Source organism: Triturus cristatus, chromosome 4_1 (assembly GCF_964204655.1).
Source record: "Triturus cristatus chromosome 4_1, aTriCri1.1, whole genome shotgun sequence".
Lineage (NCBI taxonomy): Eukaryota > Metazoa > Chordata > Amphibia > Caudata > Salamandridae > Triturus > Triturus cristatus.
The window spans coordinates 566,993,417-567,011,017 of record NC_140585.1 but is presented as its reverse complement, the minus strand read 5'-3'; the positions used below and the strand labels follow the sequence as shown (position 1 = coordinate 567,011,017).

Here is a 17,601-nt window from a genome sequence, read left to right as displayed (position 1 = left end):
TCACTCCAGACAATGCGCGGCAAACCAAACATAGGCATCTGGTAACAGCCAACGCTGATGTTCTGACAATTCTATCAACATCCCATCGCGTCTAACATTCCTGTACTCTCTTTCCACTTACTCAACTCTTTCTCTGTAGCCTCTCCTTAAATCGATCTCACACTTTCTATTGTATCCTCACACATTCCTGTTTCCTTGACCAAATTTGCAGGGCCCGCAACATACATGCGACTCATAGCATCTCTGGCTGTTTCTTTCGCTACCTCATCCGCAAAAGCATTCCCGCGACCAACATCATCAGTAATCCTCTTATGCGCACTACACTTTATGATTGCTATCTGGGTAGGCAAAGCAAGTGACTCAAGAAGATCAGTTACCAACTGACCATGCTGTATTTTAGTCCTGTGGGAGGTAAAGAATCCTCTTTCCTTCCACAAACGACCAAAACTATGTGCCACACCAAACGCATACTGGCTGACGGTATATACATTCACTTTCTTCCCCTTAGATAACACACACGCTCTGGTCAAAGCTATCAGTTCAGCCGCCTGAGCTGAATTATGTCTGATGCGTGCTGTCTCCACGATTGTATGCAAGGTGGTAACAGCATAAGCTGAAGTTGTTTCACCATTAGGGAGTTTAAAACAAGAACCATCCACCCATAGGATCCCATCCGGGTCCATTAGTGGTGTATCTTTCAAATCAATCCTACCTTTTGTCTCCTCCTCAATACGGAGAAAACAATCATGTTGTTCCTGAATACCTTTCTCTTCTGGAAGAGGTAACAATGTGGCTGGATTTAAAGTGTTATATCGTTTGATGTGTATATGACTAGCCAAGAGCGTCAGCTCATACCCAGACAAGCGAGCACTCGTAAGATGCTGCATTTTCGTCCTATTTAGCAAGGTATCCACTGCATGTGGTACCATAACAATAAGAGTGTTATCTAGCACCACTCCAGCAGACTGACGAATAGAAATTGCTGCTGCTGCTGTAGCTTTAAGACAACTAGGCAATGCCTTGGCTACTGGATCTAATGTAGCCGAAAAGTAGGCACATGGCCACTGCTTGTCTCCAAATTGTTGTGTTAAGACTGACAACGCACAACCCTCTCTTTCATGGACATAAAGCGTGAAGAGCTTACTGTAATCCAGAGTACCCAACACAGGAGCAGAGCGCAGAGTAGCACGTAAATCAGAAAAGCTCTTCTGACATTTGTCAGTCCAAGGAAAGGGTTGGGGTGTGTCTTTCAAAGTGAGTGCCAACAAAGGTTTAGCCAACAAAGAAAAATTTGGAATCCACTGTCTACAATAAGAGGTAATGCCCAGAAAGGCACGCACTTCTCTTTGTGTGGATGGCACAGACATTTGTGCAATTGCTTGAATACGTTCTGGGGTCAGTCGCCTTCCCTCCTTCGACAAGAGATGACCTAGATAGGTAACCTCTTGGCGGGCATATTGTAATTTAGAAGGTGAAACCTTATGGCGAAGGTCAGACAAGTGACGCAATAGTGCAATAGTCACATTTTTGCAAATATCCTCTGAATCAGCAGCAATCAATAAATCATCCACATACTGAATAAGGGTAGCACCTGGTGGCAAAGGAAAAGCATCAAGCTGGCACTTCAGAGCTTGGCTATAGATGGAGAGACTTTCACAAATGCCTTGGGGTGCGCGCTTGAACCGGAAACTTCGGCCTCCTAAAGAGAAGCCAAAAATATCCCTACTCTCTTCAGCAATGGGGATGCTGAAGAAACCATTTTTCATATCAATAACAGAAAACCAAGCTGCAGAGGCAGGTGTCATAGTGATATCTGGAACAACAGGAAACTGTGGTACAACAATTTTATTAACCTCCCAGAGATCAATAACAAAACGATAAACAGGAGGCTGAGAAGGATCAGTGCGTTTAAGAACTGGGAGAACAGGACTATTGCATACATTTCCCCTCGTCTCCTCAACCACACCCTTCTGAACCAAATCATAAATAATAGCAAAACACGCTCTTTCACCATCATTGGGAATTTTGTATTGAGGGATGCGTGGCAATTTAGCATTGGGCTTGAGGGTAACGACATAGGGTGGGATCTCAAGACAACCAACATCATTTGGACCCGTAGCCCAAAGTGTCGCAGGGAGAGAGAGCAATTCAGGTGGAAATTGATCTTTAGACAAATACATTGGAGAAGTCAGTTTTCACCCCAAAACGAGATGTACACCAGAAGGAGAACAATATATCGTTGCATGCAATCTTTTCAATAAATCCAAACCCAACAGATTTTCGCCACAACCAGTCGTTAAAAGAAGCGGAGCTTCCAAATTATAAGAACCAATTGAAATAGGCAGAGGACAAGAGACCGGGCTATGAACTGGGGCGCCAGAAAATCCTACGGATATGTTTGTTAAGCCAGACAAAGGTGCCCCAGGGAGTTTGGAGTGAATAATAGAACTTCTCATCGCACCAGTATCTAAAAGAAATGGCTCTGAAACACCCATTATAGTGACATTAACATAAGTCCCATTCTGATCTACTGGAATCGATACAACTCCCCCACTTTGTCCATGGCTGTCCTAGTTAGCGTGAAGACCGTCATTCTCACCTTCAACATAGTAATCATCATTGTAATACTGTGTAGACTGAGTATTTTGCTGATCAAAGTAGTTCATAGAATGTGAAGGTGGAGGGGAGCGCTGTGTCTGGGGCGACATACCTCGACCTCTACCCCTGGGCGCTAACTGGGAACCACCACGACCTCGTGGGGTAGATAGTCCTCCATTACGCTGTAATAAAACCAGGCAGCCATTCTTAAAAAGACCTTCCTCCCTACAATAGGCGTATTAGTTAGGACCTAACAAAGGGCGCGGAATATAGGGCTCAGGCTTTTGAAAAACCCTCTGAAACTGGGGAGGCTGTTGAAACTGGCGCTGAGCAGAGCGAGGAGGATAAGCTTGTTGCAGAAGAACCTTCGTTTTTAATTCTTTAGTCTTTTTCTCTTGCTTGTCTTTTTCCTCTTTGTCCCTGTTTTCGTAATATTGAGCAGTAGCCAATATCTGAGCAGAAGAAGAAACAGCCCATGAACTTTCAGAGTCTTTTAATTTTTGTGACAAATCGGGGAGCAAATTAAATACGAATTTATCTACAAATAATCGCTGTCCACCCTCTGTAGTCATCTCCTGACCACTGTGATCAATAAACGTCTCCTCAAAACGAGTGAAGAAATCGGAGACACTCATCTTTCTTCTGTTTACACGCAGCTAATTTATCCCAATTAACTCGTAAGGCGGGCATCATTGTTTTCATTAAAGTAATAATCCTACCAGGGAGTTCTGTGATCAAAACATATTACATCACTCATGACATGTTCTATGACATCACTTAATACATCATTGACAACAATACTGATGACATTCTTTTGAGGGGCAGGGGTGCATGCAACTGCCCTCTCTTGCTCAATTTTTGCTTCATGGGACCCTGTGGCCCAGCGTAATATTCATCGGAAGGGGGCACACAACCACCCTCCCGGGCTGACTTTGGCCCGTGTCCTCACCCCCCGGGGCCCGCATACATTTTAGAATAGGAGGCATGCGACCCCTGACCCTGTGTTCATTTTGGCCCTGAGACAACATCCCCTGGGGCCTGGTGGAAATTTGAGAGTAGGGGGTGTGGCCTCCCTCCAGGCCAGTTTCGTCCCTGAAGACCCCATCCTCGGGACCCTGTCATATTTGTCGGGGAAGGAGGGCACGTGCCCCTCCAAGGGTCGATTCTGGTCACTGGGACCCCATACCTCAGGCCCCTGATACATTTTGTATTTGGAAGGGAGCATGCAGTCCCATAATTTCAACCCTGGGGAGGCAATCCCCCGGGCCCAGAGAAATTGTATAGGGGGAGGGGGACACCCAGCCCCCTCCCTGTGCCTACTTCAGCCCCGGGGACCCCATCCACCAAGTCCCACCAACATACTGCTGGGAAAGGAGGACTGCGACCACCCTCCTTGGGCTGATTTCTTCCCTGGGGACTGGCAAAATTCTACATGGGGAGGGGGCCCGCAGCCATCTTCACTGGGCCAATTTCAGCCCAATTCCTTGAGGTCTGTCTGTAGGGGGAGGGGGCATGCAGCTCCCATCCCGGTGTGATTATGGCCCTGGGGACCCCATCCCCCGGGGCTCAGCACTGTTAGGTGTGGGTGACCTGGAGCCCACTCAGGAGACCCATAATACTGTTGTTGGGGCTGCATGGTGAGCCCTAAAACCCCTGCGGCCCCAGATAGCTCCTGGTATTTAGCAGGAGACAGCATTGCTCCAGTGGCGGCCACAAGGCTCACAGGTGGCGGGGCAGGCAAGGGGGTTGGGGGTTAAGGATCAGAATTTAAAAAATAAAATAAAACTTACCTTGAGGCCGGGTCCTGCGCCTTCTCCGCTCCTGCTCTCCTGCCTCTGTCTCTGACAGGAACAGGAAGCAGGCAGCCAGGTTCCCTCCCCTAAGCCAATCACAACACTGCAATGCAGAATTGTGATTGGTCTGAGCGCTGTGACACGAGGGAAGGCAGCAGTCCCAACGTCATCACAGAGTGGGATAGGGTCAGTGAGAATACTGACCCCACCCCACTCTGTGATGAAGTGTCACTGATTGACGCTCGACCCTGGGCGCTTTAGTGCTTAAAACTGACACTACCCGCCGTCACTGAGGGGAGGGCCTCAGCAACCTTTGATGAGCTGAGAACGTCACGCCCAACAGAGCTCTGACTTTCTCGGCCCAGCAAAGTTCAGTTCAGGCAGCCAGGAGCCAGCGCTAAATGCACGTGTCTGGCCCCTGGCTGCTTGAACTGAAAGTGAACAGTGTCTGTCAGGCTGACCTTTGCTCAGCCTGACAGACACTGTTCACAAGGGGTGAAAGGTGGAGGGGCATGGCCCCTCTGCCCATATGGACCGGCCATGCCTGTGTGTATGAGGCTTTCTGTAAAAAGAAAAATGATGTCAGGGGTGTGCTCTGCCCACAGAAAATCTACATTGAGGCCCAGCATGCTACCTCTGTCCAATCCATGTCTAATAGGCTGAGCTGTATTGAAGCAGCAGTAGCCTTACAGAGCACTGACAAGACAGAAAAATCTGTTACTTTTTGAAAATCTAATAAAACATTTGTGGTGATGTTTCAATCATATGTGATGTGGCCCTTTTATTTACGTAGTAGAATAAAACTTCTTAAATATTACATTTTCCAGATTTTTCAGTCTCTTGGAATTCAATTGCCTTTACATGAACTAATTTGTGGTTACAATTTTTTTCTTTGTCAGGTAATACTGATATGGTGAACCGAGTGCTGCTCGATGCTGGTTTCACAAATGAGCTAGCTACGAACTATTGGAGTAAGCAAAACCCGTAAGTTGTCTTTCTTTTCTCTTTTGTAAATGTAAGAACCAGGGGGCATATTTTCTAGCCAGTTTTTCACAATGAAACAAACTCGCCGCTCTTCCTGCGCCCGGTATTCCCAAATGTAGGACGATCGAGGAGAGGAGTCTCTTCACAGTACCAGGGCAGCAAACGGTGGCGGGGGGGGCAAGTGGGGGAGCTCGTCTGAGTCATAACATTTCAAGTCATTGTTCAAGAATGTTCAGTTTCATGAAATGTTGTTAATGTAAACAATCTGCAGCTTAAAACGTTCAGCTAAGACGACAGCTGATTTTTACACCAGAAGCTGTCAAACCCAAAATGTTCCTCTGCCCTCCCTTCCTCCATGTTGAGTGTCTTGAAGGACATGAAGGGAAAGAAGGGAAGAAGCTGACTGCCATCTGATGGCACATTAAGCAGACCTCCTTTTCTAGCAAAGGCTATATTCACCCACACATTAACTAACTCCCCTAACAGTTATAGAAGCCATATAAAAAAAATGTCTGTTTCTAAATATATACCATAGTACAAGCTCCGAGCTTTATTACAACTGCTATAGCTGAGAAGCATCCTTCCAAATGTCCTTCCAGGCTTCATTGTGATAGTTGTTTGAACATTATTGCAAACAATGACTGCGCAGTTCCTCTTAGCAGGAGCTTAATTACCGCTAAAGGCACTTGGCACAGATTGTACATGCACACTCCAGCCGAGGGGGGAGATACTTCTGTATCCAGAACTTCAAGCAGTGGATCAAAGTCACATTTAACATCAAAGCCCTGCCCTACTCTTCTCATTTAGAAAGTGTCTAGTTACTTAACTCTCTATTTAGCCCTAGAACAATAATTCATCTGTACAGTAGTGGTTCTTAACCTTTTGACTTATGACGACCCCCCCACTGAATCATTACTGGGTCTGGGGACTCCTCCCCCGCAAAATCAATTTCTAGTCTTTATACTTCTAAAGAATACACAAAAATACAAAAACAAGTATTCACAAACAGATGCTCAAATATTGAAATATTTGATTTAATTCGCAATCTAATTCAGGCAAAGTTTTCTAAATTTTTAATTTTGATTCTATATTTGCATATGCTTTATTACTTTGAATGCATTAATTTTAATATTATTTAATTTTGTATCACAGTCATGGACCCCCTGATTAGGCCTCACAGCCCACTGGAGTTCCTTAGAGCACAGGTCAAGAAGCACTGCTGTACACTATCAGAAAATGTAAATATGTGAAAGAGACAACCCTAAGAATACATTCTTCACTAAGCAAAAATGACATCAATTACAGACTGACGATCAGAAAATATATTGTGCATTTTTCAAAAGTAGTAAAGAGAAAGGTTTATAACAATTTATATCAACGTTTATATGAAATATGTCATTATTTTAAAATATGTCATTATATTTTTTAGGAGTGGAATACTTGCAAGGTTTGTAGTAACAGACGGCGGAATCACACGAGTATACCCCAAAAGGTAAACATTGATCATCTTTTCTGAGCTAATATGCACATTACTTTCTTTGGAAAATGAAATACAATCTTGTGGTTTTGTAACATGGTGGATAGACAGACTATAAAAATGGTGAAACAGATAGAAAGATGTGAATCATGTTACATTCAATTTTAGTTATGCAGCTGATTGTAATTGAAACACTCCTGTAACAATAAAGTGAAAGAATCTGCTGGCGATTAGTGCTAAACCATTCATATTCAGATGTATTGATAGTAGTCTCTAAACTGGATAAGCAGCAGTCCTTGCCGAATCATTTCCTATGAAATTTAGTAATGGCTCACTTTCTACTCCAAACTTTTTCACTACTGTTCAAGCTGTCTCATGACCCCCAGAAACATGATGCCTTGGGGAATAAAATATGAGCTAAGTTACCAGTAAAAACAAAATATATGTATGGTTCTATATTTCCAATATTTCCATCAAGGAGTTCTGGTGACATCATAAAGATGGTAAAATTGAACCATATTATGGTATGGGTTATTATTTTATTTTTTTACTATATGTTTGTTTTGGGTAGCTACCCTAAAAAATAAGTTTTCTTCAAAGATCAGATAACAGAATGAACTGACTGGAATTAGTATATTTCTGTCATGTTTATCTTTCTTGAATAAATTGTCGGTAATTCAATAGGTAATGGTAAGAGTCAGTTGATTTGTACAGTTCTGTGGCTGTAGTGTTTACCCTTTAATTATGGATTTAGTACAATTGCCAAATTACTTTCGAAATTTGCAGATTTCTCCAAAAATATTGTTTCTAGTTCAAATGATGAAAATACCATTGCCAGGGAATCTGCCACATAATCGAATTTTTTTGCTGCATAATTTGGCGCGCCATGTCTCATGGTCCTGACACCCATGAAGCTCTACCGATTGGTTTAGGTGCTATCATTGTGATGGTAAAATCTGTACTTCAAACAAAACTGGGAAATATTTCACAAATAACATGTTTTACTGTGATATAAGGGCTTTATAATAATACATTTTGTGCAACAGAAAAGCACCTAAACATGTAATATATATATATATATATATATATATATATATATATATATATATATATATATAGATATATATATATTACCTACTGGCGGTCGCCAGTAGGTAGTTATAGTTAGGACCCTGTTTCCATAGGAAAACCGCAACATTCTATTTGGAATAACTTTGGCGCCGGTCGACGAATCCTCGCGAAATTTTCAAAACTAATGGGGCGCTACGCTCCGCTCCTACCCTGAAAGTCTCTGGGGGATTCGTCAAGCGGGGGCTGAGATAAAAGGGGGTCCCAAAACGAGTTTTTCCCATGCATTTTTCCATAGGACCTTTAGACACAGCTACAGCCCGAACGGCTGAACAGAGTTCCTTGAAATTTGGCAGAGAGGTAGTCTACAGGTCAAGGAAGTGCCTTTTGTAGGTTTGGTGTAAATCTGTTCAGTAGATTCTGAGAAAATAGCCTTTAAATCAATATATATATCTGAGCCAGCTTACGGTGCGCTTACGGTGCGCTTACCGTACGCGCACGCCGCCGTGCGCGAGCGCGATTCTTTTTGGCTGTTAGATCTTAGTAAACATTCGAATCGGTCGAAACCAGGAAGCGGCGGCCGCCATTTTCTCTCTCGCAGTCTGAGAGGGGGTTAAAAAACAAAGGCCAAAAACATGTAAAGGTGGCTGTTTAGACAGCTCCTAAGCACCCAGCCATGTTGAGGGAGTCCTCAAAGACCCCCCAAGGCCAAAAACGGAATTTTAATTTTTTTCGAAAATTTCGCCGATTACGCTTACCGTACGCGTACTGTAAAAATTAATAATAAAAAAAACAATATCCATACTCTCCCCACCCCATGTGCAAATGGTGCCTGAATGGCACCATTAGTGCATGGCATATAACATATATGAAAAATTAAAATATTACCTTTCTCAACGAAGCGCATCATATGTCCTCCATGTGCGCACGGTGCGCGAAGCGCATCGTTCGTACATGGCCCATCTAGCGTAACGTGGGCACGCGGTGCGCGTAGCGCACCGCGTGCCCACCGTGCGTGCACGGCACTAACTGCATAAAGTGGGCCGCGTGCTCACTGTGCGCGCACGGTGCGCGAAGCGCACCGTGCACGCACGGAACGAACTGCGTTAAGTGGGCGCGCACGCCACGAATGGCGTAAAGTAACTTAGCATTTAAAAAACCGTACAAATTCACTGAAAAAACCATAGGTTTCACACACGTTATAGTTAGGAATTAGCATTTAAAAAACCTTGCAAATTCAGTGAAAAAACCATAGGTTTCACACATGTTATAGTTAGCTGGAAATTTTACTGATAAAAAACCAATGAAATTCCCCCGTTATAGTTAGTGCAGGCAACTATAACTCACGCGACCGCAATCTTCTGCTGATGTTAATACTGTATTTAGACACTTATTTGCCCATGTCTTCTTCCATTAAATTTTAGCTATACATATATTACAAATATTTTTTTTTCATAAAGACACATATGTCATCAGCAGAGGATTGCGGTCGCGTGAGTTATAGTTGCCTGCACTAACTATAACGGGGGAATTTCATTGGTTTTTTATCAGTAAAATTTCCAGCTAACTATAACATGTGTGAAACCTATGGTTTTTTCACTGAATTTGCAAGGTTTTTTAAATGCTAATTCCTAACTATAACGTGTGTGAAACCTATGGTTTTTTCAGTGAATATATATATATATATATATATATATATATATATATATATATATATATATTATATATATACACATATATGTATATATGAACACACAATCCTACTCCAAAGAAGGGGGCTCACCCATTAGCACTTCCATGCTCCTCCTAAAACTCTGCGGTCAAAAGGGAGAGCCACAAGTCGACTAGTGTTTACGTGGACAGCGTGAGACCACTGATCGCTGCATAATGATGAACACACAATCCTACACCAAAGAAGAAGGCACATAACCAAGACTGCAGGAATAGGGCTGCTTTATTTCATCGGGTCTCCTCCGACCCCCGCTGCTGGAGATACGCGTTTTGGCTTCGCAGAAGCCTTTCTCAATCTGATTGGCGCCATGTGAACATAAGAATTTATAACCCTTCCCACTCTAGGCGAACATAAACATGAAGGAAATACTTCTATGTTACAACAGTGCACCAGTACAGTTTTATACTATCTATACGCAAAAATCCTGACAAAATGCCAGAGAAATGCAGCTGGTAAAACATGTGATTACATAACATGTAAATACTGTGCATCCTGCAAAACATTTAAAACTGAATCACAGCAAAGTGCGTAACCAGCCTGCATATATCACAAAGTTGACGTAATGCGTATTTAAATGCGCACGCAAACAATATATAAATCAACAGCCTATTTTGGGAACATAGCCTAAATATACATTGTGGCGCCAATCTCTCAAACATTTTACAGTGCCCTTGTGTAAAACATAAAGGAACATAAAACCGTGCTGTATACACTGCAAGTGCATACCACCGAGACCTCTAATCCTCCATAATGTTGACTCAAACAAGGAATGGTCTGCCGGAATTTGATGTGTGACCTCAACCATGGTAACCATGTTGCAGTATGCCTAAATAGAAGCGCAGCAATTTGCTTTATTACAGGCAAAAGGCAATAAAACCGGGCTGAATGAAACCAAGTCCTGGGGTTTAAGATCACACAGTGTGTGTATATTTATGACCTGAATGCCACCCCCCAGGATTGTCCTCGTGTCCCCAAAAGGACTACAAATCCCATAATGCCCCTTGACCATCATATAAATGTCACAAGGTCATAGGTATACACCCCGTATGAGAGTCAGAGTCAAAATTTGATAATGCCGGTGACCCCAAGCAGCAACTTATCTAAAGGAACGATAAATGCATTCTCCTCAAGGGAAATGACTCAGTGGTGTCCATGGCACACAGCACTCGAATAAAAATTCAAAATAAGCACAGTCAGGGGGTCGAAGAAACCAGTAAACAAAAATTACATATGCCATGCAGCCCTCACCGCTTCCGCATCGGCGTCCACGGTGCCCAGTCACCCGAGGGCACTGGTGTCCTGAGCAAGGTATTTAGAGAGCAGGGAAATGCAGACCCCGTGCTGGCAGTCGGTAAACCACCCCACTACAGGACCTTGGTATCCCAAACGCTGTCATCCTTGATCCTCTTCCCGGTACACTCTCTGGGGGCTCAACCATTAGCACTTCCATGCTCCTCCTAAAACTCTGCGGTCTAAAGGGAGAGCCACAAGTCGACTAGTGTTTACGTTGATAGCGTAAGACCACTGAACGCTGCATAATGATGAACACACAATTCTACTCCAAAGAAGAAGGCACGTAACCAAGACTGAAGGAATAGGGCTGTTTTATTTCATCGGATCTCTTCCGACCCCCGCTGCTGGAGAGATGTGTTTCGGCTTCGCAAAAGCCTTTCTCAATCTGATTGGCACCATGCGAACATGAGTATTTATAACCCTTCCCACTCTTGGTAAACATAAATATGAAGGAAATACTTCTATGTTACAACAGTGCACCAGTACAGTTTTATACTATGTATACGCAAAACTCCTGACAAAATGCCAGAGAAATGCATCTGGTAAAACATGTGATTACATAACATGTAAATACTATGCATCCTGCAAAAAATTAAAAACTAAATCACAGCAAAGTGCGTAACCAGCCTGCATATATCACAGAGTTGACGTAATGCATATTTAAATGTGCACGCAAACAATATATAAATCATCAGCCTATTTTGGGAACATATCGTAAATATACATTGTGGCGCCAATCTCTCAAACATTATACAGTGCCCTCGTTAAAACATAAAGGAACATAAAACCGTGCTGTATACACTGCAAGTGCATTCCACAGAGGCCTCTAATTCCCCATAATGTTGACTCGAACAAGGAATGGTCTGCCAGTATTTGATTTGTGACATGTGACCTCAACCACGGGAACCATGTTAATGGAAATTAACATGGAGAAAACATGTTTTGGGACCCCTTTTTTTTCTCAGCCCCACTTGTCGAATCACCTGAAACTTTCAAGAAAGGAGCTGACTGGAGAGGGCCACTAGTTATGAAAATTTTGCGAAGATTCGTCAACCGGCGCCAAAGTTATTGGGAAAAGAAAAACGCTTTTTGAATAGAAATGAGGTCCTAACTATAACTACCAAATTCGAGTTTATTACCAGAACAGACATAAATTGACACATGGAAATCATTGTTTTCTGCCTCACAGATTGTATTGTGCAATGTCATGTGGAAAGCACTATGGCAGTAGTCAGGTCTCCTCATTATTATTTTACCTTACTGCACAAATGTAACCCCCTTTCATCTGGGCTTCGGTTTAAAACAAACATACATGAAAAGATTCAATGGCATCACCCACATATTCAGATGTGCAGCGTATGTTAGTGCATTATTACAAAATATGATGGAGGGTTGGGCCTTTATGGCCTACTGGTAGCTTTGCCTTTTGGGAGTCATGGCCCTCCCCACACTTAACAATGGTAATTTATACCAAATTACACTCTGTTCATCTGCATGTATACATATGTGTCAGTGTGGTGCATGCACATGTATGACAACTGTTTGAAAAAAAAAATGAATTTTTCACATAACAGAGGCGTATGTCTTTACATTGTCCAGTTAAATGTTCACACAGTACATGTCTTTTAGACAGTCATATCGTACATACTACATTTGTAAAAAATTAATTAACAATTTAGGAAGATAAAAAAGAAATCCCCTTGGAAACGCCAGTACAATGAATCCATCACAGTAAAAATCATGACATGTATATTCGCACATATATCCCCCCAAAGTCAGACCTCCCTTCACATTAGGAGCGTTATTCTGAACAGTGTTTCTACATACACTCTTACCCCCTTCAGTTCAGAGAACATTACTAGCATTGCCACCAAATGTGAACATCCTAATAGTTTTAAGATGCCAAAGAGCAGTACATGGTCATTTTAAATCGCTCCAAAAAGCTGGATGCTTTCTACATTTTCTTTCTCAATGCAATGTGAAAGAATCTGTAGCAGTATTTTGCACACGAGATGAGGACTAGAAGGGATTAGATTCTCTTACAAAATGTTTTTAATGGCTCTACCACACCATGAACTTTGTAAATTTAAGTCCTCTACTTTATCCTTCACTTGTTGCATATCCTTAAGGAGTCGGGTTGTAGTTTCTGAGTGGAGCTGTTGTGCATTCTCCAAATTAGAAATCCTTTGTTCAGTTTCCATGGATCTGGTGCTCAAATTTTGCAGTCACAATGAGTAGATGGATGGAGCGCTGAAACGTTATCCATTATTGTTCTTTATCTCACTTCGCCACCTCAGTTCAGACCCAGCTATATGCAAATCAGTCTTGACCCTGTTGGAAACAAGCATCCTAAGACCGGTGTCGGGGTAACACCCCTCATTCACCAGGCCAGCTTGAATCCAGTGGCAAAGTGAGCAAGGGACCCACGTCTGGGCATACCCTGCCAACTTAGGGCGAAGAAAGCAAACACAAAGCATTTACCTATCAAGTCCAGCTTACACTCTATTTTCTTTGCATTTCCTCGTATGCCACTTTCATTTGTTAGACCTCCACCAGCAGCTATGTAAGGAGGACACAGAGCAGAACATTGTATCCTTCAAAATTTTGATGCATCACGCCTTCTATCTGTGGAGATTCATTTGCAGTGGCTCAGAGCTGAACTCCATGCCCTGAATTTGTGGCGGGCCATTAGTGAGGAGCGTCCAATTAAGCAAGCCATTCACATTTTTGCTTAGCTGAATTGAGGGGGTTGCCTGTCTGACTAGCAATTGCTCTCTATTGTCTGGAGCTGCATCACCCTTCTCGAAAGAAAGAGTTGTTCATGCATTTACATCTTGTAAATCTCGGTGCGAATGTCTACTAAAGATTGGATACTTTGGCATATATAGAGCTACAATCTGAGAGATCTGCCATCATAACAGCTATGTTTGATTTCGACCTACTGGCTCCTGCAGTTCCCTCCTGTCTACTCTTTGTAGCAAGCTTGATTTGTGGTAAGCAGATCCCAGGGCACTTTAAGGCCAAGGGTGCACTGACTGCTAAACCTGAACCTCCCCCCAATGTCTCCAGTTGAAGACATCCCCCATGATGCACCCTTGCTCCCTGCAATAGTAATGGGGGTATAGCCTCCTGTGGCTGATGCAGCAATGGCTGGATATCTATTAGAGGACTTAGATAACAGATCTAGGTGATCAAATTTAAAGCTCAAAGGGATCCCAGAAAACTTCGGCAAAAATAAAGACTTAGTCACAGCAATTACCATGCTACTATCCAGTATGACTTGACTGATTTGTGCATGAATCTCTCAATTACAAGGGCCATAGAGTTCCCCCATCGGCCCCTAAGGATGGTGTCATTCTATGGACTATCTTGATTTGCTTCCAGGACTTCAGAATTCTTGAGGAGACTCTTAAAAAATCTATCCAGAAGAAATCTGTAAAAAAAGAGAATGATTTCTAAGTTTATGTTTTTCTGGACATGCCATATGAAACCGTTAAGAGCCAAGGGTGCCCAAACACAACTGTTGAACCCAGCTAACGTGAAGGTTTTTTGGGGAGGGAGGTTCTATGTGTTCACTAATCCAGCTGATGTTGAGGGGTAATTGTTTCAGATGAGGGGAACCCTAAGGGTTCAAAATGATAAGCTTCAGGCCACCACTGGTGCAGGTAGAATGCACCATATGCTAGCACATTTTGCAGCTCTTAACTTCCAGGGGTTAGGAGCTACAGGTATGGGGAGGGAGGGGGAATGCACAGGGTGGGAGTAGGGTTGAAGGTTATGGTGTGGGGGTTGGTTAAGTGGGTGTTTAGTGACTGGGAGTTACTGCAGGGGAGAAATTTGCTAGAAAACAGTATGAAAGAATTGGCTAGATGTGACTAATGAAAACAGCGGCTCTATGTGTAAGAGATTAGATTCAAAGTTTCTGAGGTTTTTGCTAGCACCCCTAAGGAGTTTCAAGATGATTAGAGGAAAAAAGGAACAGACAGTAGTGTAGTGAAATGGATTTAACAATAGTGTGCCACAATGCAACTGGGCTAACCAACAGACACAGGAGGGATGCTGTATTTGTGAGTTTATTGCAATATGATCCCTCTATCATTCTTTTACAAGAAATACACTTTAATTGTAGCAAGGAAGGTAGCAAATGGCATTATTCGATGGTAAATCTGTTTTTTCTCATCCACACAATTTTCACATAGGTGATGATTCGTAAAAAAGTGCAGGTTAGCTACTCCCTTCAGTGACAGACAGCGGGGGTTTTGGGTTATAATCCCCATCATAGCGTACAATGTGATATATAGTACTGTCTCTTTCTATGGCCCCATTCATGACAACGTTAACCCACTTGAGTCATTATTATGAGAGCTATGCAATCTTCCTGGGATACCAATATGGGGGGGGGGGGGCAATTATCATCCTTCACCAGGGTTGAAATCGTCAAATCCAACCACCAAAAGCAGGAGTTTTTGGCTAGGGGTACAGGATGTATGACACAAAATAAATCCAACAGCCAAGGTGTATCCCTGTTATTCTACAAAGTGTTGGTCCACTTCACAAATAGATTTATTCTTAGCCCCTTCACTATCCCTAAAATCTTTTACCAATATCATGCAGGGGTCTTTTCGTATCATTCTGTGATTATTTTAAAATTCCCTCTATCTCCTTCGAGAGTAACCAAAAGGTGGGCCATGGATAAATTATTGCTGGGCCATGAATCTCGTGCTTAGTCCCTATCAAGAGAGATTGAATGCTTTTTTTTCTATCAATGACAATATGATGAATGGGGCTATAGGTTAGGAGTTGTTTAAGGCCTCAATTTGGGGGTTTATGACTTTGATCTTGGCTTCTCAAAAGAAGAAAGATGAAGAAAAACGACCGCTTTCAGAAAGCGGTGGATGAGGCGTATTGTAAAGTTATGGCAAAGCAATGAACTTGTAGATCGTATGTGTACGGCAAGAAAAGAAAGAAGCTTTAAAGGATTTTTTTCTGGAGAAGGAAATTCTTAATAGCTGAGTCAATAATTGAAAAATGGGATGCTTTTTGTATTGGAAGTCCAAAAAAAAAGGTAATCATAATTTGATAACCTTGTATTAAAGATCCCCTCACAGGAAAAATAGAAAGAAAATGATTCACTATACATGACGGAAATGGCTGCATGAGACTCAGCCTTATGGAACACTTCTTGCAGGAAGTACAGCTCCCAGAGTTAAGCAGCGAATCTGCCACCCTTTTAATACATCCAATTAGTACAGATGAGGTTAAACATTTCATAAAAGATGTCAGGGTGCAAAGCCCTGGGGGAAGATGGCATTGGGGCCGAATTTTATAAGCGTTCTTGGGCCTGATTTAAAAATCTTGGCAGACGGGCAACTCTGTCACAATGGTGACGGATATCTCGTCCCTCGAAATATAAATCCCAAAGGATATATTGAGATTTATGTTTCAGTGAACAGAATATTCATCACCGTTGTGACGGAGTAACCGGAATGCCAAGATCTAAATCAGGCCCATAGTTCTTTATTAGAACCCTCTCTTCCTAAATTGTTTAATTGCATTTAACTTAGGGGTTCTACCCCACCCTCTTTAAAAAAAAAGGAGTATTAATTAAAGAAAATGTTTGCTACATCTTAATACAGACTGATAACGCTCTTGCACACAAAATATAAGATTTTTACGAAATATTTATTCATATTAGTGCCACAATTAATTGCTTGATTCACCCTGACCAAAATGGTTTTATTAAGGGACACAGTTTGAGGGACAATACTTACTACGTGGCCAAGTTTATTGATCTTTTACAACAAATAATATCCCTACAGCTATAGTCTTGCTGGATGCAAAAAGGCATTAGACTTGGTGAGATGGAATTTTCTATTTATGTTATGTGTTATGTTATGTTATTTAAATTTATAAGGCGCACAGCTACCCCAAGAGGTTTCCCGGCACCGGCAGGTAGGAGTGAGAGAAAAAAGAAGTAGGACAGAATTACTGATTGAACAACCAGGTCTTCACTTGTCTACAGAAACTACTAAAGACAGTTTCCTCCCATATAGAAATAGGAAGAGAGTTCCACAGGGTGGGGCCCAAAAAAGAGATGGACTTACCGCCCATCCTGGTCAGTTTGATTCTAGGGATAACAAATTTAAACTGTCCAGCAGAATGCAAAAGACGAGAAGGAGTGTACAACTGGATTAATGATTACAAATATTGCTGGGCAGTTCCGGATTTAATTTTAAACATAAAGGTCAAGGCCTTAAATTTAACACGGTTCTCCAATTTTAGCCAATGTAATTTGCGTAGAGAGTCGGTAGCTGACACCATCCTGGGTACCAGCAGTCTGGCAGCTGCATTTTGCACCACCTGCAACCTACTTATTGTAGCTGTAGCTTTATTGGAGCCTGAATATAACACATTACCGTAGTCATGTCTAGACTTAATTAGGGCTTGAACCACAGTACATTGAACAGAGAGGGGTAACATCCACAACATTTTGCTCAGCCATCTCAGAATGGTAAAGCATGTCGCAGCCACCTTAGTGATTTGTTGCTTCATTGACAGATGGTCGTCAATAATAATACCCAGGTTACAAACTTGACATACTGGTTGGGGTAACAAGCCCATTTCGCTGGGCCAATGTTGCGGTCCCCAGAGGTCTT

General features: G+C 42.4%; 1 protein-coding gene across 8 annotated transcripts in view; it reads left to right on the top strand.

The window, feature by feature from the left end:
- The window catches only part of CACNA2D1 (calcium voltage-gated channel auxiliary subunit alpha2delta 1), a 1,735,709-nt gene that overhangs the window by 1,566,894 nt on the left and 151,214 nt on the right, over positions 1 to 17,601 (top strand). For all 8 annotated transcript variants that reach the window (XM_085652892.1, XM_085652894.1, XM_085652893.1 and 5 more), the window contains 2 exons: positions 5,291 to 5,375; positions 6,805 to 6,867. In XM_085652892.1, coding sequence (XP_085509018.1) covers positions 5,291 to 5,375; positions 6,805 to 6,867 — 148 coding nt within the window. The remainder of the gene's footprint in view (positions 1 to 5,290; positions 5,376 to 6,804; positions 6,868 to 17,601) is intronic.